At 45.7% G+C, this 25,193-nt stretch overlaps 1 protein-coding gene across 7 annotated transcripts; it reads right to left on the reverse strand.

The window, feature by feature from the left end:
- Window positions 1-16: 16 nt before the first annotated feature.
- On the reverse strand, window positions 17-24,271 carry MAX (MYC associated factor X). 7 transcript variants are annotated; one of them, XR_012379024.1, is made up of 6 exons: window positions 23,908-24,243; window positions 23,147-23,173; window positions 15,411-15,518; window positions 1,774-1,897; window positions 1,208-1,296; window positions 378-516 (listed from the first exon to the last, which is right to left on the reverse strand). XR_012379024.1 is itself a non-coding variant. In XM_025869881.2 (5 exons), exons 1-5 carry the CDS (start codon window positions 23,941-23,943, stop codon window positions 329-331), a joined length of 483 nt encoding a protein of 160 aa, XP_025725666.1. In that variant the 5' UTR covers window positions 23,944-24,185; the 3' UTR covers window positions 187-328. The 7 variants fall into 7 exon arrangements, 4 of the variants coding, with proteins under 4 accessions (XP_073751466.1, XP_073751467.1, XP_025725666.1 ...); XR_012379023.1 differs by having other exon boundaries at window positions 1,212-1,296; window positions 23,908-24,242; XR_012379022.1 differs by having other exon boundaries at window positions 1,196-1,296; window positions 23,908-24,242.
- Window positions 24,272-25,193: the final 922 nt, after the last annotated feature.

A 25,193-nucleotide genomic window follows, 5' to 3' on the forward strand; every position in this document is an offset into this window, starting at 1 on the left:
GGGCCGGCCGGCCGTCTGTCCTCCACAGAAAAAGCTGCCAAGTTGGGGTGTTTTGGTTTAAAAATTCCTGGTGGGGACAGGGAATCCCTGAAGGGAAATGTTAAAAAAAACAAAAACAAAAACAAAAACAAAAAACTGTGGAAATGGGGAAGGAGAACGAGAGCTGTTATCCAAGAGCTTCTACGTAAAAATAAAATTAAAAAAAAAAAATTGAAAGAGGAAAAAAAAAGTCTCTTAAATGTTTGTGAGGGTTCTAGGGATGAACTGAAAGGAGGATGGGACGATGGAGGAGACAGACAGTTTGTATTGCTGGCCTGCCCCGCGGAGCTTAGCTGGCCTCCATCCGGAGCTTCTTCCTGCTTTGGGGCTCTTCGGGCTCCGACTCCGAGCTGGAGTCTGAGCCTCCATCGAAGGCAGAGATGGTGCTGCCCTTGGCGTTGGTGTAGAGGCTGTTGTCTGAGGAGGGGTAGTTGGTCTGCAGTTGGGCACTCGACCTCGCCTTCTCCAGTGCACGGACTGAAAGGCAACCAAGCGAGCGGGTTACAGCCTTCTGGAGACTGGGGGAGTAACCAAGTCTCAGCTCAGGGTCCAGCCTGTTCTTCCGAAGGGCTTGCTGGCCCCCGAGGCTCAGAAGTAACACCCTTCTGGTGGCTGTTCCACCCACACGCTTCATTTCCCTCCTCCTTTCCCAGCCAGACCCGGGGGCCCAGTGGACATGGCCAGCCGCTCTGCAATGCCACCCAACCCTCAAGAGAAGGCTTGTGATGTCACCATCCTGCCACAGAAGCCAAGTGTAGAGACAGGAGCCTAAGCTCCCTGTGGGACCCAGCAGTGCAGTGACAGAGGGGAAGCTGGCCTGGCCATGCCAGGCTCCACAAAGGGTGTGAAGGCCACACAACAGTAGGAAAGGATGACATAGGATGTGTCAGCCAAAGAAAAGTTTTGGCTTAGCTCTCTTGTACAAGATCCACTTGGAAAGACAAGCTGGACACTTGGAAGCAAGTCACCAATACACACAGAATACCTGGGCCTTTCTACACACAGCCCCTACATGCAGGCTGCTCGGCCCAGTAACCAACCCGTTGCCACCTCCCGCTGCCCATCCCCTGGGGTTCAGCTCATTGTGAGCCTGGAAGGTCAACCCGTTTATTTTAGCTTATTTTATTTTATTTTATTTTATTTGAGGTGTTCTAACCCAGGTGGTTACTTGCATTTCCTTTTACTTGCATCTTCCATGAGGGAGGAAGAGAAGTGAATTCCCCAGGAACAAAGAACTTGATCAGCTCTCGCTTTCCCCTGTGGTTGTAGGAAAAGGCGGGTGTGAGCATTGGAGAACAGCATGGGCCTGGCCCACAGGCTGCCCTGATTGGACTACCATTGACAACGGGGAGGGCTCACTGTCCCTGAAAACCTGGAGTTTCTGGTACTTACAAAGCACACTCCAATCCAAGGACCTCAAAGCTCTTTTGAGACACCTGATGCCAGGTGTGACCCCTATGCAGGCAGAGCACCTGAGCCCCAAGAAGGGGAGAGATCAGGTCAGAAAAAAGTCTCCAAATGTCCAACCCCTAGACTCCACTGTTCCCTCACTGGCGGCTCAGGTCCTTCCTCAGGCTGGCTCTAACACTCAACTATTCAGGCCCCAGAAGCAGGGCTGCAGCTGCTTATGAGCACACGCTCCGTAACTGGTTCTGACTCTGCAGGCCCAGGTGCGAAGCGCTGACCTGGCCGGAGCACAGCAGGGCCAGCGGCCCCACCAGCTCAGGGGCTCACCTTGCTGCTCCAGAAGGGCGTTCTGCCGCTTGAGGTCATCAATGTCTTGCTGGTGTGTGTGGTTTTTCCTTCGCATATACTGGATATACTCTGTGGCTTTGTCTAGGATTTGGGCCCGGGATGCCTGTTGCAATAGGAGAAAAAGCAAAGGGAACAAAATAAAGACCTAGTCCAAGCAGTGAGGAAACCACGCCTTTCTGCAAGAGCAGCCCGGGGGAATGGAAGCAGGAGGGTGAGGCGGGACAGGGCTGAGGAAACAGTAACTGCTGCTGGGAGCCTTCTGAACGGCACCGGCCCAGGTGCCGAGGGCTCTTCGTGGCTCTCCTCACAACAGCGCACTCCGGGGCAACTCCACCAGGAACCCGAGGCTCAGAGAACCTTACTGGTTTATTCAAAGTCACCAGCTACATATGGCCGAGCCGGGATTCAAACTCGGATCCATAGGACTCCTGAACTTGTACTCCTCCCATTCCCTTTGGTTCTTTAGGCTGCTTTCGAGTCTTCAGCCTGGCTATGTCTGAAAACATTAAAATAGTACTTAACCGAGAGCTTATGCTGCCCACTCGCTGCTAGGGAGTGATACAGGCAGCTGGGCCAGAGAGACAAGAGCAAGATCTAGGGGGAGCCAGCTCGGAACTGCAGTAGGTGTAAAGCTTTTCATCCAGGTCCCTAGATTTCAGACAAACCCTGACTGCATTAACATTTCCAACTGAGACATGCTGCTGTGTCATTATTTCAGCCTTCCTGGCTGCAGAGACCTTAGTGAAAGCTGTCCGAGCTTGATGTCAACACAGGAAGGGCAGGAGATTGGGCCATTTCAGGAAGCAACCACACCTTGACCATGGCCATGGGCAGCCTAAGCACTGCCCTGTTAGAGGAACAAGTTGATAAGCCATTAAAATGCATGTCAGGTTACCACGCCCCTGGAGGTCCAACATGCCTGAAAAGAAGTTCCTCCAGGTTGCAAACATGGCCAGAGTTACTCATAGCCAGGAGGCTAACCGGCCAAACTGGTGGAATGGTACAAAGCTCAGAGGACTGACACCCAGTGCAGGGAAGTCTAGGAGTTGAGTGTAGTGGCAAAGCTTCTTACTCAGGGTAGGGCAGCACCAGACAGTTCGGTGTTACAATCCTAGCGGGTCCTAAACAACCAGAACACAACAGGGGAAAATGGCAAAGAAGACATCTACACTCAGGCTAGCAAAACTAAATCCACTTGTATTAAATCCTGACAATCTCAATTTATATACCTCCGGCTGGGCTGTTGATCAGGGAAATTTACAAGGCCTGGATTTATTCACCACTCCTCACAAGTACCAGAACTTCCAGGCTTTCCTCTTATATAGTATGCTTAAGGCAATTTCCTCAAAAGGAAATTGTTCATATTTAATCCTTTTTATCTGTGGCAAATTATGTGCAAGGTACTGAGCAGACACTGTGGGGAAACAAAATGTATTAGTCATGGCTTCTTTGGCCCAGAAACTTACTTACTATCTAGCTGAGGAGATAAATATATCTGTACCCAGACAAATCACAGGGCAGCCCCGACAAGTGTAACTTGAGCAGTACAGATTAGACAGGCCATGGCAAGGATGGCTTTTGGCTGGAGCGATTACCTACTGCGTGCCAGGCACGGCCCTGGCTCTGTGTGTGCACGCGCGTGCACATGCACACACATATGCACACACGTTAGACTGAGGTGACATCTGTGGGAAAGGGTCACTCTGGGCAAGGAGAGTAGCACAGCAGGGGTATGAGAGTGAAGACTGAGCCAGGTGTGTTTCTGGAGTCAGTCAGCTTCTGTAGCAAGAATGAGAGTACCTAGCAATGGGGGCTTGCGACCCTGGCTGCAAGGCTGCTTCAGATGCTGTTTCCCATTTCTGCTGAAGGGAACTTATTAGGATGTAATTACTAGGGGATAAATTGAAAAAAAGAGGCACATAACTAGAAAGGACTAATTAAAATACTCTGCTTCTCTGGATACTAGAAATGAAATTTAAAATAAGTACTGTAGGATCGGTGGCAGAGTGGCAAGGAAGAGTTTTAGGCACCCAGGAGACAGGTGCGTTCTGGGCTCTGTGACCGCAGACCTAATTTTGCTCTCCATGGCTATTATTTTCTTTCTTTCTTTTTTTTAAGATTTTATTTATTTACTTGACAGAGAGAGAGAGAGAGCGAGAGCAGGAACACAAGCAGGGGGAGTGGGAGAGGGAGAAGCAGGCTTCCCGCGGAGCAGGGAGCCCGATGCGGGGGGCTCAATCCCAGGACCCTGGGATCATGACCCGAGCCAAAGGCAGACGCTTAACGACTGAGCCACCCAGATGCCCCTCTCCATGGCTAATTCTTATCTGACTAGAAATTCTCTCAGACTCCACCTAGCCCTCCAAATTCTATGTACCCCATCAATGATCTAGTTGCTATGCATATTTACATACCAGTCTCTCTTAAAGTTTGCCTATTTTTTTCAACTAACAGTTCCCAGAAAGCAACACTGCAAATGTTCAGTGATGATTCTTCTTAATGAATGACCACAGTGAGTAGCAGCCCATGTGCTACTAGATTCTTCTTCACATAGTCAGACATGAAACCATGAAGTGAAAGTGAGCAGTAAGCACAGCACAACAAACCAAAGAGGGAAAAAGATCCTGCGAGTGATGGAAGTTTCCATTTCAGAGCAGTTTTCAGATGAAGAAAAAATTCACAGATGCTCAGAACACAGAGGTCCCCAAAGAAGGCTGGATTGGTATAAACCCAGCACAAGGCCTCCAGAAGGCTAAGCACAGCCCTTCCTGCATCCCCTGCTGAGAGCACAAGCATCCCAGGCCACCCCTTAGCAAGTCCAAAAGAATGGTTCAATTAACTTTATTTTGCCCTACCCAGAGTACTCACCAAGTAAAATCCAACAAGAAAAAAATTTAAAGCACAAAATACAGAATTCCCCCAAATTTACATGCATGTCTAATCCCGGCGGGTGAGGGGTGGGGCTGGAAGCAAACTGTTGAAACTAGAAAACGCTAGACAGATATCTAAAGTCCCCTCTTCCTGGCTTTCCAAACCATGAGATCATGTGCCTAGCCACAGGATTAAGGTGTGGTTAGGCCCTTCTGTGCCTTTAGGAGTTTCTGCTATGTGAACAGTAAACAAGAAACAGACAAGAACCTTGGGCTTTATGGTTCGGACTGTGGAGTGGCCCCAGGCTTTATGGCATGGACTACGGAATGGCCCTGAGCTTTCGGTTTCTGTTTTCTGAAATGCACTGTTGGCGGAGGTGTGTGTATCTGTGTGTCAGCAGATAGAACTTGGTAAGTCAATGTGTCCACAGATGAACTGTTGCCTTTGGATACCTAGTAAGGACCCAGACAATTTTTCACGAATTCTGAGTCTGCCTTTCTGAGCAGAAACTGACACAGTCCTGAGACAGCACACCCTGTGGCTAAGGGGACAAAGAGGTACCGGGCCTCTTTTGGAGCAGTGTGATTTAATGCAAGTGGCTCTTCAGGCTCCTGCCCCACCTCTGGGAGCCGTGCGAAAATTCCCTGGACAGCCTTGCCCAGGTTCTGTTCCAAAGCCATGGCCGCATTATGGCGCTATAAATGATGGTAAGGATAGTGATGGCAGCAGCTAACACTTACTGGGGACTTATTAAACGCCAGGTATCTTCATACAACCTTCTGATGTATTATTTCCCCTATTTTATAAGTGAGGAAACTGAGGCACAGAGCTCTAACTGGCTTACTTGTAGGTAGTGGAGTCAGGATTTGAACCCAGGCCCTCCAGGACATCTCTACTCTGGGAGCACAGAGGAAGTTATGGAAAAGATCCACAGAACTGCACCGACAGTGTTGTCATAGGAGTCGGAGCAGGAGGGAAAGGACAATGAAAGGGTCACGGGATTCGTCTACAAGACGTCAATAAAGACCCAGGTGAGGATGGTTTCCTTGGGGTAGTCAGAATTTAGGTAAATCATCCTCGCACAGGTAATGAGCGTAGGGATGAGTTGAAGCTGAAGGCTAGTTTTTTAGAATTAGGTTGAAAAAGTGAGAAATGAGAAAAAAGTAGCTTGTAATAATAGCAGCCACTGAAGGAAGACTGTTTCTCTTTTCCTTTATAGACAGGTGAAAACCAAACAGGCTTCCAGCAGAGAAGGAGCAAACAGAAAAAGCCTGAGGATACAAGATAGCGTGGGAGAATGGGGGAGAACGGCCTGACCCTGGCCCCAGGGGAGGGGAGACACCGGCTTCCCACAGTGCTGTTGGCTTCATCACCTAACAAGGGCACGACCAAGATGGCCACAGGAGAAGTCCCGGGGTGGTGTGGCTGAGGTGCCCAGCAGGTTCCCGTCCCGACTCGGGCTCATGCCACTGCTCCTTGCGGGGTGGCATCCCTGCCCACAGTAACAAGGAGACAGAGGCAAGGGCCAACCCAGCCTCCAGAGGCACCCACTTCAATGGAACTGTACTCGGGAACACAGGGCACCCACCTCATGTGCAGCAGCAAGAAATGACGACATAGTTTACAAAAGGACCCAAATCCAAGAGCTGGATTCTAATTAGAACCTTTTTAAGGCCCCAACTGAACCGTGAAGTGGTTAACTGATGTTAGGATGAAATCCAAGGTTACTAAACCCCACTGGAGATAGTAGATCTCAAAATTTTTGATCTAAGGCAAGAGTTCCACACGTTTCTGGAGATGTAAATCTTATTAGAGTAATCTGGATTTGTGTAAAAACCCACGTTGTTTTAGAAAGCAGGTGGAGAGAGGTAAGGAAGAGAAGAATAGTGCTAGAATGTTCATGTTAGGAACACCACTGCTGTTCGCTAGGGTCCTAACCCAGACTCGAGAAGTAATCAACTTGCCCATATTTCACTTTTTCTCCTCACTGTCAAAACCAGATCCGGGGCACCTGGGTGGCTCAGTTGGTTGGGCGACTGCCTTCGGCTCAGGTCAAGATCCTGGAGTCCCGGGATCGAGTCCCACATCGGGCTCCCGGCTTGGCGGGGAGTCTGCTTCTCCCTCTGACCCTCTTCCCTCTCGTGCTCTCTATCTCTCATTCTCTCTCTCTCAAATAAATTAATAAAATCTTTAAAAAAAAAAAAAAAACAGATCCGAACAAGCTGATGTTACCACTGCCTTGTTCCCGCAAGAACCAAAACGCCACATTCTGGGGAATGAAAATAGAACTACCGCCTGCCTCACTAACTGACATCTGTTTTGCACTACATATTTTAAGGAAACATAAAACCATTATTTTCTGAAACCTGCACAAGCTTTTATACATATTAAGGTAAAGAGAAAGCTAGGGCAAAGCCGACATACATTCCCATTTGAGTAAGCCATCTTCTGAAAATAAAAATTCAAGAATTTGCACAATAAATCTGGGTCTACATTAAAGTAGTTCATTCCAAACTGGAACCCCCCATCAATGCCAATAAGGGAGACTATAAGGCTGTGAAGGCCAGAGCCAGCCCAGCCACTTGGCCCCTCAAAGCTTCCTGCTGGCAGGCCCTCTACAGCCTGAAGGACCGTTTTATTGGTTACTACAGGAAGGTAGTCATCATGCCCTTTAAGAGGCTTAAAGCCAGGAGTCACACATTTGTTTAAGGGTCAACACAAATCATGTTTCAAACCTTGTATTCTTTTTTCTGTGTGCCCTAGGTAGTTTGAAATGAAGGTGTGACACTTATTCATGAAGGACAGAGGCATACAGTTCCCCAAAGAGGACATACAGCTGGTAAATAAACATGTGGAAAAGGATTTAATCTCACAATAAAATACAAAATTAATTACTACTTTTTGCCTACTAAATTAGTTCCCTCTCCAAAAAAATTCCAGTAATGGTAAAATTGGAACTCTTAAAATACTGTCAAGACTAGTCTTTACAAATATCATATGATTTCACTCATACGTGGAAATTTAGGAAACAAAACAGAGGATCATAGAGGAAGGGAGGGAAAAATAAAATAAAACGAAATCAGAGAGAGACAAACCATAAGAGACTCGTAACTATAGGAAACAAACTGAGGGTTGCTGGATGGGAGGTGGGTCGGGGGATGGGGTACCTGGGTGATGGGCATTAAGGAGGGCATGTGATGTAATGAGCACTGGGTGTTATTTGCAACTGATGAATCACTGAACTATCTCCGAAACTAGTAATACACTATATGTTAATTAGCTGATTTTTAAAAAAAGACTAGTCTTTAGCATTTGCTTTAAAAAATAAGAAATGAAAGAATGAAGACATGAAAACAATCCTCTTGGAAAGCATTTTGGCAACACACAGCAAAAACCAGATGTTCTTACTGCCAGACCCAGCAATCCAACTTCTAGGAATCTATTCGATGGAAACTGTCATCTACACCAAGATGGTCATCACTACATTTCTTACATAATTAAAGACCAGGGAACAACGTAACTGGCCAACAGAAACATGCCTGATGACTGAATATGAACACTCTTATCAGCTGGGCAAAAAACATCTTCTGTGATAAGCTGTAACATTTCACCCATCTAAAGCATGTATATAAAGAAACCAGAAGGGAATATACAGATTGGTAACACTATCATTTCCTTGCTTCTTAGATTCCATCCATTAGTCCATGAATTTAGCAACAGCAGCTTTTTGGGGGAGGAAAAAAAGGGCAAGTTTCTTTTGAAACCCACTGTAAGACGGCACCCAATTTCAGTCATGTTAACATGAGGTATGGAATGGGGAGCTATGTCTGAATTGCGCTGTTGTCCAAATGGCTAATAAGCACTTGAAATGTGACTAGACTGAGTTAAGCTGTGCTATTAAGTTACGGGGATTTTGTTGAAGTCATACTTATTTTTGCATATTAGGTTAAATAAAATATATTATTAGAATTAACTTCATCTGTTATTTTTTTACTATGTCAACTAGAAAATTTAAAATGCATTTGTGGCTCACATTAAACATGTGCAGGGCAACACTTGTCTCAAAATCTTAGGATAAAGGAAAGGTTATATTTGTGTTAGAGAAAGGGGGTACTGTTTCTTCTTCCCATTTTCCTAAAATTTTTGCAATTTTGCTACAGGGAAAAAAGAAAAAGAAATGCTTCCTAGGAAGGCCTAGGAAACAATCCAGTATCCTTCCAAATCTCAATCTGGAAAAGTGTTAGAACAGCCTCCTGGCTCTCTAGTCCTCTCCACAGGAGTGAGCCCTCCCCTGCTCTGCACTGCAGAGACTTCCAGAAGAATGGGTCAAGGCTTCTGCCCTCAAGGAGTGCACCCCTCAGGTGATAAGACTGTCACAGAGGGAAGGGACACCCAGGAGAGGCCCCATGAAGTCCATGCCCGCAATACCGCGGGGTTCTCTGGGCGGTGAACTGCTTGATATGAGCCTTGAAGGCAGGCAGGGAGAGACAGACTGGCAGGGGAGGCCCAGGCAGGGAGAAACATGGAGGTGCTCCAGCAGGAAAGAGTGCACGGGCTGGGGGGCCCTTGTGTGTGGGTCTCTTCACTGTGAAACACTGATGTCCTCTGGGTGGTTAAGGCTGAAGTTAGACCTTGAGAAGAGGAAGGAGCTCCGATAAATGACATTCTTGGGGAAACAGAGGAGGGGGTACACCCCTCCACAGTAAGGGAAGGAGGAGAAAAAAGCAGGAAGGCAAGGTGGGTATCTTGTTTAGAGAACACAGAATGCCAGTCTTTACCTTGATGGGCACTGAAAAGCCTTGGGAGGGTTTTCAGTAGCACATACATTTATAGTTGCTGAGCCCAGGGCTCAATGGAAACTTGGGCAACTATGGACAACAAATTTAAGGTAGAAAATTAAATTTTTGAAAAAAATTATTTTTTTTAAAGATTTATTTATTTATTTTCAGAGAGACAGCGTGCACACGTGCATGCATGAGTGGGAGGGGCAGAGATGGAGAGGCAATCTCAAGCAGACTCTGCAGTGAGCATGGAGCCCAACACAGGGCTCGATCCCACAACTCTGAGATCATGGCTTGAGCCAAAACCAAGAGTTGAACACTTAACTGACTGCGCCACCCAGGTGCCCAGTTGAAAAATTAATTTTGAAGAAAGTAACTGCCCAGGTTGGAGTTTGGCTAGGAAATACCTTAATGAGTAATGAGGTGAAATGGTTAGGGCAGTGGCTTACATTTTATTTAAAAGATAATCTCTTCAACAGCCCCTATATGACACAAAAACAGTGCTGCTGAATGAACGGCATGCCTTAAAAGGTGCCCACCAGGATGAGCCTCTGTCAGTATAACGTGGCCCAGTGGCTGGGGGCTTCCAGCCTTCAGTTAATAAATATTCATGCACCCTACTGTGTGCCAGGCACTGAGGGAAAAAATAGGACCAAAAGATGTTTTCCCTGCCTTCGTGGTACTTCTTACGGTGCAGTATGGCAGACGGGCAGACAGTTACCAAGTAACCACACAAACATATGTACAATTACAACTGGGATAAGTGCCCCAGTCATAGTGCTGAGTGAGTTTAACAGGAGACTGACCTTGAGCTATAAGAAACGTCAGGTTCCCTGGTATAAGGGAGCTATTTGGTATCAATATCTTAACATGTTAAGAAAAGCAGGCTTTAATGGAAACAAAAGTGATTAGCTCAGTATTTTAACCTCTTATTTAATGCTCAGCATGTCATATTATTGGTAAGTGGTAAGTATAATTCTCTCTCCCAACAAGAGGACAAGACCCTCAAGAGGAGAACTGTCTATTATACCTTTTAAACCTCTACAGCACTCACATGGGTCTTGGGTCTTAATTAAGCAGGTGCACACAACCATGTTGGCTGTTGCTGTTTTGTTCAAGGACTGAGTAAAGCCTCTGGTTTCCTCTGGTGGCTCTCCACAGCCACGTGCCAGAGTCTTTAGTAAGAGCTGACTGGGGCAGTGCACTCATGTTCTCACCCAAAAGGAAGGAATTCTGAACTTAATGCTCACTAGAAGAAACCCTGGTTTTCTTTATTTTCATCTTAGGTTATATGATCTCTTTTTATTATTAAAAAAAATTTTTTTAAACATTTTATTTATTTATTTGAGAGAGAGAGAGACAGAGAGACAGAGAGTGTGCACACAAGCGGGGGGGGGGCGGAGCGGGGGCAGCAGGCAGAGGGAGAGGGAGAAGCAGGCTCCCTGCTGAGCAAGGAGCCCGATGTGGGGCTTGATCCCAGGACCCCGGGATCATGACTTAACTGCTTAACCGACTGAGCCACCCAGGCACCCCTATATTATCTCTTTTTAACACAGCTCTGTCCAGAAAGGAGAACTCCATAGCACAACTGCTTGAGAGCAATTAACTTAAGATAAACGGGCACTTAGGAAGAGACTTAAAAGATGAGAAATTTCTCTAAACCACTGTACAGCTACAAATGGCAATGTTGCAATAGAACCTTTTATCACTAAAGTCAATGATGCTAAGGAGACAGTGAGATTGGACGCTGGGGTTAACTTACGGAGAAAGCAGAATTACATCTCCATGTGAAGGCAAACTGATGGGCTGGTCACCAGGTCTTGAACCCGAATAAACAGGATGAGCTCAGTGCCAGCAAGACATTGGGCAACACTCCCTAGTACCCAACCTAGCACCCTTAACACAAATACGAATTCTGTTAAAAAAAAAAAAAGTAATGTCTTCTTGTAGAACAGTTGTTCTTTTTTTTCTAAAGATGTTATTTATTTATTTGAGAGAAAGAGAGAGAGAACAAGCAGGGGGAGCGGCAGAGGGAGAGGCAGGCTCCCCACTAAGCAGGGAACCCGACATGGGACTCGATCCCAGGAACCCGGGATCATGACCTAAGCTGAAGGCAGATGCTTAACCGACTGAGCTACCCAGGCACCCTTAGAACAGTTGTTCTTGCCCTTACTCTTTCTCTGGTTGACTGGCTGATGGTTCTATTTCCATCACATCTTTCTCCATGGGATGTCCAGTGGAAGAACTATGTTGGAAATAGGAGACTCAAGCAATAGAGTTCAAGGGTTTACTTGCCAACACTGGGACCTATGGCAAAACCCAAATGGACCGCCCAACTATAATGGTCTATTTCTCAGAGAAGCTATGTGGACTCAGAAAAATTTACAGACTTTAAATGATCCTCAACTATCTGTACTTTTAGTGTCACCTACATATGCCACTTCAGGAGAGAGTATTCTAGTAATAATAGCCTCAGTATGACATAGTGCCAAGATTACTGGCTCTACCTAAGGGGAGCTCCCAATATAAAGATATAAGTATTGAAGCAAGATTTCTTCAAATATCTTCAAGTTGTTTACCCCTCCAGTGTGGGAGAAAGCTTGACCTTGGCAATCAGCAGTCCTGAGTTCTAGTCCCCGTCCAGCTACGGATGGGGATCATGATCTCAAGCTTGCTTCCTCATCTATGTTACAGTAATGACAGCAGGAACAGCAGTAATAGCAAATATCCAATTCTATTACTATAAAACCTCACAGAACCGTTGTACTTACTTCTACGTTGCAACAGAGATGTTGGTTATCACGGATTTTTTTTTTTACTTACGCAAAAGGTGACCACTTTTTGTAACATTTATGTTATAATAAAAATAAAGAAAACAGAGGATAGAGTCTGGGTCTTACATTTAAAGCTATTTTTTTTTTTTATAAAAGTATCCCTCACTCTTGGTTAGGATCCAATTCACTCAGTATTGGTTTTGCTTTAAAAATCAAAAAGCTTAGGACATGTATGGTAGGTGATTCAAATATTAAGTGAGAAGTCACCTGGAACTTAAAAGATACCCAAATCAAAAGAGACTGGAGGCCTTCCCTGCAAGAATTGGATCTGAGCTCCCGCAAACTCACAATTATTTACACATAATGTCGCAACCTTAATTACTGCAATACAAATCAAGAATTAGCCAATTTCCTTTGGTTCAAATACCATAATTTTAAAAAATTACAACATTTAGTGAGCACTGGTTAGACTGAGAGATAAAGTATTCTTTCTGTTAGACTCCCTCCAGCATCTGTGAAATGATGCTGGCAGACAAGGAAAATCATGCAGATGGTGGAATTCAGGTGGGAAGGGGCTGACGGTGACTTTACTCATGCTTAGTGTGAAATATCTGGATTATAACACAGAACAGGATTCTGAGATCAGAAAGGCCACCTGGTCAATTCCCACACTAGGGTTTTGTTAATGGGCTCCACATAACCTAGCCCCTCGACCACTCCTCTCCCCTAGTCTTGCTACTTCTCTGACCTCATTTTCGGCCACAGTCCCTTCACTCATTCCACCCCAGCCACCCTGGCCTCTGTTCTTGACAGGCCCAGCAATGCTCCCAGGTTCCCGCCTTTGGGCTATTACACTCGCCTTCCCTCGGCCTGGAATGCTTACCACCAGACAGATACCTGGTTCTTCCTTTCACTTCCTTCAAACCTTTGTTCAAATGTTGCCTCACCAGTGAGTTTTGTCTGCCCTATTGAAAACTGCAACCCTTGGGGCGCCTGGGTGGCTCAGTCAGTAAAGTGTCTGCCTTTGGCTCAGGTCTTGATCCCGGGGTCCTGGGATTGAGCCCCATGTCAGGCTCCTGGCTCAGGGGGAAGCCTGCTTCTCCCTCTCCCTCTGCCTGCCTCTCCCCCTGCTCGTGCTCTGTGTGTCTCAAATAAATAATAAAATCTTAAAAAAAAAAACAAAACAAAAAAACTGCAACCCTTCCCTCCCTGTTCAATTTTCTCCATAGCACTTACCTGACATGCTACAACTTTTTACGTTATTAGGTCACTTTCTATCTTTTCCTCACCAGAATAAGTGCCTCTGCTTGTGTGTTTTGCTCCCTGTTTCCCTAGTATCTAGAACAGTTCCTAGCATGCAGAAGACCCTCAATAAACATCTGATGAATGGAGTGACTGAATAAATGAATGGGCCACAATGAATGACAAACTATTCAGTTTGTAAGGCTACCAAATTTCAAGTGTCAACTTTCTGGAAGAAAGGAGACAAAGGGATTCAGGATACTGTGATTTTAAGGACTTAAAGAAGAATGTTACGGCAATGCAAAATACACTGGACAAAGAAGAAGGTATAGTTGAGTTCCTATGACCAGCTTTAGGTGAGCTCCTATGAACAGCTTCTCCCAAAGTGTTCTCAAACTTAAGAATGCCTAAATCCCCAGGCCTGCCTCCAGAATGGGAGTCAGCAGTGAATCTGAAGGGACTGAGCCACAGGTCACCTCTTGGGAAACACTGCCTTGGTGCCACTCCTGGTTAGCTGTGACACTTAAGGGAGCTCTGTCCATTTAGTTCACCAAAGCCGTTTTAACTGACACCATGGCATATGAATAAGCACTGTCAACAGTTCAGACAAGCACAAGAGATAAATAATCCTTTGCACGTGTATCCTCTGACTAAAAGGATGAGTCTGTCTCTCTATCATAAAGATTTCCTGTGCTGCTGAGAGTGCTGTGCCCAGGAATGTTGTTATTCTAGGTAAGCACCTTAGTTCAAGGCCACAAAACCAAGTCAACACTAAGTAGGCCTAACCCATGGCAAATTCTGATTTTGCAATACTAGGTATTCACATGGCCTGTTTTGCTTTTTTCATGAAGGTCAGACCTACTCCATGCTTCAGCCACATAGAAAGCCACACCTTTGATAAGGTATAAAGCACATGATTGACCAGAGCGACGGTATAAACAAAGTGAAACTATAATGGTTCTCAATTTGACTCTGGATAACCAAACAAACTCAGGACCCCCCACCCACAGAGCTAAATCAAAGCGTACCTGAGAGCAATGGTTTTTCTTAAAAATGCGTACCTGAGAGCAATGGTTTTTCTTAAGATAGCTGCTTTTTAAAACACTGGACCATTGAACAAAAAAGCACAGGTCCTCTTCCCAGTCTGCCATTCATATCACTGAACTGCTGCGGAGAGCAGCTGACTACATTCTGTGTTAAGGATATAACTAACTGTGCAAACAGATGTTTTCTCCAAATTCCAAGTGACCCTAACCCATAGGCTTTTTACTCAAAGTTTCCAACTTTGTTTTTCAAATGTAGAAACAGCTGGTGCCCACCTCTCCAGGGAAAACATTAGTTTCTGGAAGGCCATCAGTGGGGTGGAGGGAAGCAGAAGACCAGTTATTTTTTTCCCTCCATTTCATGAACATGTATCTTTCCTTAAGTCTTTTGTCCCAAAGCTTAAAATGCTCTTTGTATGCCTTGAAATAACAGCTGTTGGAACTGGAAGATCACTGGTGTCCAGGCTGGTTCACATACCTTCCCTGAGAGGTCCCATTTAAAATAAGTACTAACTTTGAACCATACGAAAGAAATTCTCATGGAGGACTAGGGAATCACTGACTTCAGAAATCCTTCGGATTATCCCAAACTTCTATGGGCTATTCTCTACTGTGGAGTTATAATCATTTCGTGAATGAGTGATTTATTATAACTAATTCTAATTTTAAAGGATAACTCCTACTATGTCTTATAATGTCTTATGAGCAGCTCCATCCCATCTGTCATTATTTGTTAAGAATGGAGTAGATGTGTAACGATACCCCAAAGAATCAACAATGAAGGAAATCACATAACTGGAACATCTCTCTCTGCTTCCATTTCTTTCCAGACAGGTGAGTGCCCTGGTAAGCCCCCCAGCAAGTTTCAAGTTAGTGGTGGCCATAAGCTTTCTCAATAAACTCACCTTCTCTCCTTGGAGTGATGGGACAGAGTCCCGCAAACTGTGAAAGCTGTCTTTGATGTGGTCCCTACGTTTTCGTTCCAGTGCATTATGATGAGCCCGTTTGTCAGCCTAGAAGAATGGGAGAAAGAGCACATTAGCAATGTCATTCCTTTTGCTTGGTATAGGTGGGTGGGGAATAGCCTGGAAGTATATGCTGTCAGCGCTGTCCCTGGCGATTGGGCTGGGAAGGATTTGTCGAGGTGGGCAGTTAGGAGTCTCCAGAATTAGGATCTGCTAAAGGGGGAGAAAGGGGTGAGCAAGGCTTGCGACAGGAACATCCAAAGTAGCTCGATGCATCCAGCTCATGCATAAGTAAAATAAAAGTTATTCACGGGGACAAAGTGTAACTCTCCTGCAACATCAGTCTTCCCCACAGCTTACTTATGTGACAGAACAGCCGCCAGTCCATGGTTGGGAAGTGGCCAGGGAAAAGCGCTAGGGGGCCCCTCTATAAAATGTGATCACCTCCACTGTAAGAGATTCCCCATGGTGGGTGCCCAGGAAAGGAGTAAGGTCACTGGTGCAGTGTTTCTTTCCATGTGAAACCCATCACCACGAGTCTGGTCTCCAGCTTGCTAAAAGGGACTAATTTAAGACCTGCTCACCAAATTCTACAATAGAAACTAAAACCTCTAGAAAGCACAGATGCCGTGAATCTGAGATTATAACAGAGCTGATAAGGACACCATTCTGAGTTCCTGTTTTTTTAAAGTGGATCCATGGTGCTATCCTGCCAAGGGCTTCCCCTCACACACACCTATGCCAGAAAGGTTGTTCTTAGACAGCAAATCATTTGACACCCACATGCTCTGAATAAATTTCCTCAGGCACCTGTGGCAGGTCAAGTTTATCTGGCAGTATCTAAACACCCGTGGACCAAAGTCTTTATCCCGTCCTGCTTAGCATCACAAAGAACTATCAGCTGGAGAGGGACGAAGACTGGCAATGGCAAAATACTCTGGCTTCAGGCAAAAGAGAGTGCTGGAGGGCACTGCAAGAGAGCTTCCGCAGTCCCTAAAAAAAGGGCATTCCCTCCAAATGGAACACAGATGCTTAACTTAGTCTAAAGCAAGAACTTTTACACATCCACACTTTGGGAATTATGGAAAATAATATACTCTGAGAATTTACCCCGAATACACAAGGTTGCACTGAGCTAACCCAGAGAGCAAGTCTGTATATGGAAAGCTCGGGTGGTTTAACCTACCCCGAGCACCAGGAATTTTAGATATGAAGCAACAAGAGTAAATAACTTGGCTTAGCACAAGAATGCCTCAAATGAATCCTTGAACAAGATGTACAGACAAAAATTTATAAAGACAAGAGTTGTGGGAATGAAAGGACCTGAAATTCTCTTATCTAATCCCAAGTCTGAGACATTAGAGAGGAAAAGGCGACTGGGAGCAGCTGTGGTACCTGAAGTCACCACCTGGTCTCTCAAGCACAACACCTCACCTACAGCTCTGGTGAACTGGACACCTGGTTCGCATCGAGGCCATGATTCTACATAACATAGCAACTCATTTTGAGGGCAGATGCCTGGGCACTTCTAAAACCCTCCCAATCTTGCTAAGTCTGAATTCATGGTAAAGTGTTTGCTGAACTCAGTGACGCATGGAATTTATGGGAAAACTGAGGGAACGATCAAGTTTGGAAACCAGATATAACCTGAGGCTAGAGGGACATACGCTGTATCACACAGCATTAGAACAAGAATGCTGATGCCTTCTGACAGCAGTATGAAATAACTTGAAAGAATTAAGCATATTTAAGTCCTTTCCTAACTTACTGTCCCCTCTAGTCACCTACACAGGTAAGGTGGGCTGAGCTCTTACCTGGACTATACCTAAAGCACTGAGAAGGTGGAGATGGCATCTGGCATCTACCTCCCTCTCCATCATTTGTTACATACTCCCAGGATGGTTTATTTATATACAAATTAATTGCCCAGCTTTGGTCTCCAGCAACAGCCCAAGATACTCCTGTCTACTAAATCACCCTGATTCCTGGCCCTCCTCCTGGCTTAAAAGCTGTGCACAGAAGCAGGGACAGCAGAGTTACCCACAATTCCTCTTGTTGATACAAATAAAATCCTAATTGTCTGTTTTCTTTCTGGGAGAGTCCTGCAAATCTCAAAAGGTTAGAATCAAGTTGGACTTGGTTTCACTCACGCCTGCACTAGAGGGGTGGAGCTAGGTATAATCTAACACCCAAATCATCCCCACAATGCACTACCCTCTTCCCATTCACTGAGCCCTGAAAGGACTCAAACGGACAAGTCTTTTGGTTAGAGGATTGTTAAGTGAACTTGGCTGTGGACCATTAGCAGAAATCTTGGCTTCTCATCTGGGGAGCCAGCCAAGTTTGAGAAGTTGGCTCAACAAGGAAAGGCAGCAGTCCACTGCCTGGTAGAAAGCCTGGGCTGGGGACTGTTCTTCTCGAAGTAGTGGATGGAATTTCTGTGGTGGTTCCAGGCCCAATTTAACTAGCAGAAGAGTAGAATCTTAGACCAATCCCTGCTGCCATGTCCATCCCCAAGCTGCTACTCTTAACCAGACTCAACTTCAAAGCTCTCAGAGACAATGGCAATGATGTATTTTCTCCTCCCTAGGCCTCATTTGAAAGAGCAAGTTAAAAATATGTAGAACTAACATGCCTAACTCCAGGCAACTCTATACTAAATGATACCTCTAGTGGCTTGAAAGAGCAGATGAAAAACCTTTACACAAAGCTGAGAATTCTGTTCGGGAAACATTTCCAAACCACAGAGATCCATCCAGCCTGATAATAATGCTCCTCTGTCCCCCACTCCAAATCATCCAAATGGAGGGCCAGTTGCCAGGCTTATCACTGCTTTGTTAACGGTCTTCACTTGCTGGCAACCCTTTTCGAAAGGGCCAAGATTTCAGAGTTGAGAATGAAACACAGGGTAGAGACTTCCAGTGTAAAGCATCTGAGATCCTCCCACAAACTCAAAACTAGTTAAAAAAAGGGGGGGGGATGGGGGAAGGGTCAAATAACTGTGTGTCTTAAACAAATAAAGCTCAACTCAGAAATTAGCCAGTTTTCTGTCGCCTGTACTGAGAAAGATGTTTGATAATGAAAACAAGTGGTACCAAACAAAAGCAGGCCCCCAAATACCTCCCTCCTTACATCCTATAGGAGCAGTGGCTGGATGCTGCTACCCTTCAACTTCACTCAATCTGCAGTTTCTGCCAAAAAACCCTTCCTTCAGGGCATCCCAAGCTAACAGAAATCCTAAAGGGCTGTGTGATACTCAAGAGTGGCTCACAGATGCTCAACAGGAACTCCAGCACCAAATCGCTTCCAGCTTTGACGTCTCTGCCAAGGTTTTTACTCAGCCTCTCAATTTTATTTCCACCAAACTTTCCACTGGCAGCCAGAATACAAATCTTCACCCACAATTTGTCCACCTCTGACACTAACAAGCAATGTATATCTTAAGTGTTGTTATATGTTGAAAGCAAACATTATTTTGTTAGCCAAGAAGTTGCTAAACCGGCAGGAGGTCATTCAAGCTGTTCAAAATTGAGGGGAATCTCTTTAAGTTATTTCCTTCCAACTTACTGCATAGAGAATGCATCTTCATTCAAGGCATTACATCAGTTAGCAGCTCGTTTCCTGCAAGTTCTAGGTAAGCAACTAGCATGGGGAAATAAATGCTCCATTATTCAAGGATGCACAAGGTTCTCCAGAACAGTGTTATTTCTTTCAGACTACTTGACATCTAACCCCATCTATAAGGAGCAATCTTCTTGATTTCCATATAAAAAATGCTCAGCCTATACTGAATTGGAGTTGCCCACTAAACACTGCCTTAAAGAATTTCAAAGATTGCATTTTAGAGGAGAGTGTTGCTTATTATTAATAAGCTGTTCTTATTAAACACAAACATGGAAAATACACAAGTTCAAAGTTCTCATCAGAAAAGACCTATTTATTTCTTCTGATGGCAAGCAGATAGGATAAATGAAGCTGGATTTCTAAGCAACTTAAGCAACATGAAAATTACAACACGAAAAAACAGGCAGCTAGGATGAGAAACTCACGAAGGTCCTTAAAAGATGTAAATTTCAACTTTCCAACACCTGTCCTGCTGGAAGCTGACTGCCTGCTAGGTATTTCTAACATCTACTAAATATACGTGTTTTTGAGGCTTATTTATTTTTTTAGTATCATCTGGTGCCTGAAAGAACTTGGAAATGCTATGATCCAAATATGCTGTCAAACTATAGCCATTTAAGAGAGTAAAAATGCCTTGGTCATGAAATTTTAATTGAAAACCACGCTGGATTCCATGATCAACTATTTCCCCATTATGGGCATCTTGAAAAAGAACTTTAAAACGTAAGATCACCTTTTCCTCTAACAAACAGGCATATTTAGGAAGCAACACTGGCATTTCTGCATCACTGTCGACATTCTGAAGCACACACAAAGTACATGCAGCGTGCAGCACTTCTGAGACGCAACGAATTCCAGGTAAAACAGACAGTCGTTTCCTGAGTAAATTCCAATCTCAAAGGCGACCAAGCTCATTCCCTTCTAAATAGATTACAATCCCCCCCTTTTTTAAAAAATATTTTATTTATTTATTTGACAGAGAGATAGAGCCAGAGAGCACAAGTGGAGGGAATGGCAGAGGGAGAGGGAGAAGCAGGCTCTGCGCTGAGCAGGGAGCCCGATGCGGGGCTTGATCCCAGGGCTCTGGGATCATGACCTGAGCTGAAGGCAGATGCTTAACCATCTGAGCCACCCAGGCGCCCCTAAACAGATTACAATTCCTAAAGAAGCAAAGAGTGCTGAGAAGTTAAAAGTATTTCATATGAGGAAGGTCAAGTGAAACTGCACAAATCTGTTTTTACACCCCCTAACATACACTGTAACTGCAACACGTTCAGCTGATAATGGAGGATAAGATGCTGAAAAAGGCTTTGGGTTTCCCTCCTAACACAGTGACCCTACATTTCTCATATACTTTCATTTTTCCCAAAAGGAATTTCCCAAACAGAAACAAAACCAAAGGATCACTTTGTGTGAAACACAGCTGTCCCAGAAAATGATCTTTAAAACGTAACCTCTTCCCTCCAAAAATAGTAAGATAGCATCGATGGAATTGCGAGGTGTATAAAATTTAGTAATAAAAATATTGTTTGGGATTATTTCCTTCAACAAAGCTTATTGGTCACTAGAGAAGATGTTTTCCGTTTGCACTGAGGCAACAGAAAACAATATTCGTCAATCAGTTTCACTTTCTGTTATAGTTAGCCTCACTTCCTAACTGCCCTTGCTGAGAATCTTACGTTTCCCACACAGCAAGGCTGTGCCTACTGTAGTGACATTATAAAACATAAATGAGGGCCTCTTTTTCCATCAGGACCCACAGAACCTTTTCCAAGTAACTTTTTACAAGGTTTTCTATAGCCCTAAATCTTTGGTTGTTCACAGTCCACAGCCTTTTCTGAACTAATACAAGCTTAAGAATAGTTTCCAACAAATTTTAAAAAATATATTTATTATATCTATACTAAATAGCAGGAAATAAACTGGTGTATTCATGGAGGAAAAAGCCCGAAATCCTTTTTACCCTAAGTAGGGTTCACGGTAACTGTTTGATATGCTATAAAATTTATCTACTGCTTCTTCTCTCCATGCTATTGTGATTATTTTGTGCCAGATAATATTTAAAAGTTTCAGCAAGTAGATGTGTCAAATTAAAAACAGAGGGTCAAATCCACTCCCACTGCCCACCTCCCAAAATCAAAGAGAAAAATCCTAGGCACCTTCACACCGAACTAAAAATATCTAGAAAAAAACAATGACATTAGCATTCTAGGAGAGTAGAAACATTTTAATAATAAAGCAATTTACATCAATACCCATGTGGATGGATATTTTGAAAAGCATAAGGCTTTCAAGAACTGTAAGCCAAACTTCCACAAAGAAAACTTTCTCTCACTGGAAAGCCAATGTAATTCCAAGTCAAATAGTAATTCTGCAAAGGAGGCCTGACCAATCCCTATCCTCCAACCCTGATCAAGCCCTGGGGCACATTTTATAACTGGAGACTTGGTGGGGGGTGGGGGGGGGGGGGGGGGGGGGGGGGGGGGGGTGTTTTAAATAGACTGGATCCCAAACATGAAACTCCACGTTCACATTATTAAGGGTCTCAGTGACTAGAAAAAAGAACTGAATTTCCATATACATGCGTAAAGGTAAGTGTCTGACAATATTTCAAGGAAAAATAAGACACAACAAACTCTTTTTAGTGACTATTACCCAGGGATAATTTTTAAAACCCTCTGTCACTGCATACTCTAGATTTTACAGAAAATATCAGCAGTCAATAAACAACATTTTTTCTTAATGCCTATCTGCTTGGACAACCTGCAGAAACTTTGCTTGCTCTAATGAAGAGCAGGTACAAGGACGAAGACTTGCTTTTATCAAAGGTATCACAGTGGCATCCTTCATATTCTAACAAGTTCCCAAACAACTTGGTTGTCCCACACATGATTTCAAAAATCAGAAAAATAACATAAAAATCTGATTTCTAAACTTTCTTTAAAAATAGGAAGATCTGGCAACAGTGAGCCCTTACTCCCACATAACAACAACCCACTGGAGTTTGGTGGCTGCCTTTTCAGAAGAGACATGTGCAATCCAGAACCCAGTCCTCACCTCTGCTCTTTACTTTATTCCTGACGATTTTACTGCCTGGGGCCCCCAGAGGCATCTGAATTTTTGACCCTCATTCTATAAACTTCGTACTGTTCCCATCTGTCAAATGTTAGACACTCTGATGTACTTCTCTTCCTCTCTCTGACTCTGATTTATTTTGTGTCTATCCTTTTTTTCTTTCTCTAATCTATTCATGGAACACTCACAGTACTGTCTCAGACTGGAAAGGAATGAGATTAGTGTCTATCTAAATCCACAGAACCATCTACTGAGAACATTAATATCAAAACCCTGAGAAATTACCAATAACACTGAATGGTCTCAACCACCACCTTTTAGCAAATCTATCTCTGTGATGCCACTTCTCCTCAACAATTTTTCTATTTTCTTTATACCTCTCCTTCAACTCAAATAGGCAGAACAGAATAAGCCGTTTGTGACACTTTTCATATTCAACCTTTGGTTCCCCTACATTTCTAATTTCTGCATTAGAATAATACCAGGCTGTGCTAGATTCTATAGGTCTACAGCAGTCACATGACCACCTAACTTTTGGTTAAAGATGATTTTTTGCATGTGGCTTCAGCTTCACACAACTACGCATATATGGTTTAGAGCCTGCTTGTTCCAAAGTAAATCTGACTACTTTGGCCCGAAGTAACAGTTTACTTCAGAATGATACTTCTCATTTTACACTTACATAGTGACAGCTAGATCCCCCACCTGGAAACTACGGAACGATTCATTTCTTTGCAAACAACACCTTTCACTCACCTACAGTCACTGAAACTTATCACCTGAGAGTCTAGAATGAGGAGATTTGCAAACCCGCCCCCCACCTAGAACCCCCAAACAAGGCCCCGCCTCACCTTAGCGGTTAACAGGAGAGTTTACTACAGTATTAAAAATAACAGAACAATCTCTTTTTCTCTCTGACCCCAAAAAGAACTAGAACTGAACGGAAATGAAAATGAAATGGAGAGTAGGAGACGTACCGCAGATTGAAACCTCGGTTGCTCTTCCTGGAATAAGAGAGAAAAAAATAGAAAATATAGAAGTTATTTTTACACTTCACATTCAATAATAAGAAAGAAAATGCCGGCGGCGGAGGAAGCGGCGGGTGGGGAGTCAGCCCGACCCCCCTCCCTCCCTCCCCGCCCCACGCCCCCTTCCCCCCAGCGGGATCCGGTAGCCGGGCAGGGGGGTCCCGAGCGCCGCCCCTCCTTCCGGGATCCGACTCTGGCCGGAGGGGGTTCAGAGCACTGTCTCCTCCCCTCGCATCCAGCTCGGGGCATCTGGGCACTCCCGTCCCCTCTCCGCCCTCCCTCAACCCCCCAGGATCCGCCGGTCACGGGAAGAGGGTGATAGCAAACCAAGGGGGCAGGTCCTGAGCGTCGTCCCCTTCCCCGGGATCCGGACAATGGGAACCCGGGCGCACCCCGTCCCAGTCCCCTGGATCCTGAGCGGGACAGGGTGGGAGCCGGAGGCCGCAGCACCTTCCTCCACCGGGGGAGGTGGGGGTCCCAAAGGCCGCGTGTCTCCACCCCACCTCCAGTCCCAGAAGGCCGCTCCGGCTAGGAGCCCGGAGGGGAGCGAGCCCGGAGCGCGACGGAGGCGGTCCCAGCCGGGGGGGGGGGGGAGGAAGGGGAAGGAGGAGGCGGCTGCCCGGCCCCCTGCCGCCGTCGCCCCGCTGAGAGCCCCGGCCGCTGTCCCCGCCTGACAACCCGCACGGGAAGGAAGAAGCCCCGGGACTCACGTCGCTCTCCACCTCGATGTCATCGTTATCGCTCATTTCCTACGGCCCAGGGAGCGGCCACTGCAGCGGCGGCGGGGAGGGGGGGAGGGGTGGAGGGGAGGGGGAAGTCACCGACAACAACAAGCCGAGTCCCCCCACACACACACTCACTCACTCACTCACTCACTCGCTCTCTCACTCACACACACACACAACACGGGCGAGAACCACCTCCTCACTGCAGCACCGGATCAACGGCGGCACGCACGCCCGGTCAGCCCCCTGCCACGTGACCGGGTCCGTCACGCTGGGGCCGCTGAGACTTGTAGTTGTCGTCCCTTTGACTGACGGCCCAGCTGGCTCCAGAAAAACTACAAATCCCATAAAGAACTGCACACGGTCGTCGCCAGTCAGGTCTGTTGACGGAGCCCAGAGCGTCTGCGTGTCCTGTGGAGGGGGTGGAGAGCGAAGCGGCGCGGTGCCTGCTGGGAGTCGTAGTCCGCAGACCGCGAGTTGTCAGGAGGTTTTCTTCCCGAGGCTGCAGAGGAGGCTGCTGGGAAGACAGGACACGTGGAGGGAGCTGGGGCGCTTGGAGCCCGGCACCGTCTGAGCGCCCGGCGCGGGGCCCAGGGGACAGGGTGGAGGCTCTGGGGGAGTAGCCGGCTGCCTAAATAACGCTGCCTCTCCTTGGTGCGACTGGTTTTACTTTGTTTTTTTGATGCCTCAGTCGTTCTGCATCGCGCCCTGGGGCGTGACCCGCTTGGGGAGGGGGGAATCCTGCTGCGGCGGACTAGGGGGCGCGGTTCCGAATGCCCACGCGAACCTTTGGGATCTGGCAGTGGGGAGGAGTCGATGGCAGGTGTTAAGTGGTGTTACAGGACTGGCAGGATGACCGGCCTCGCTGACGGACCGCTCCCAGCCATGAGAATTTTGTATTCATTCATCCGGGGGTGACCATCCTTGCTGCTCACCGTGAGGCTCATACGTTCTTGGACCCCCGATCCTCAACTACCATTTACGTGGAAGTAAAACCCCTTTTGGGTTTGTGGTAGCCCAGGTAGATGAGGGAGTGCCCAGTTCAGAGTGCTGCAATTAAGAATTGCAAAAAGTATCAAAACGGGAAACTTGTGCAGCTCTCTATCCAGTTAAAACATATTTATTACATCAATATTTATTGAACACTTATCATGTGCCAGCACGGGGATACCATAATGTATGAGATGAGACTGGTCCCTGACTTCATGCAGCTCACAGCTGTGGAAACAAAAATGATGCTGCACGGCCATCATTTTAAGAGTGTACAAGTC

The sequence above is a fragment of the Callorhinus ursinus genome, unplaced genomic scaffold, assembly GCF_003265705.2.
Source record: "Callorhinus ursinus isolate GAN/ISIS: 27379988/994484 unplaced genomic scaffold, GSC_fseal_2.0 scaffold8, whole genome shotgun sequence".
Lineage (NCBI taxonomy): Eukaryota > Metazoa > Chordata > Mammalia > Carnivora > Otariidae > Callorhinus > Callorhinus ursinus.

What these genes read in the sequence shown, in the direction of transcription:
- MAX (XM_025869881.2), bottom strand. Translation starts at nt 23,943, where the DNA reads ATGAGCGATAACGATGACATCGAGGTGGAGAGCGAC. An exon ending in ACATCGAGGTGGAGAGCGAC is followed by an intron (nt 23,174 to 23,907) that starts GTGAGTCCCGGG and finishes CTCTTATTCCAG; the next exon opens with GAAGAGCAACCGAGGTTTCA. An exon ending in CATCACTCCAAGGAGAGAAG is followed by an intron (nt 1,898 to 15,410) that starts GTGAGTTTATTG and finishes CTATTGCAACAG; the next exon opens with GCATCCCGGGCCCAAATCCT.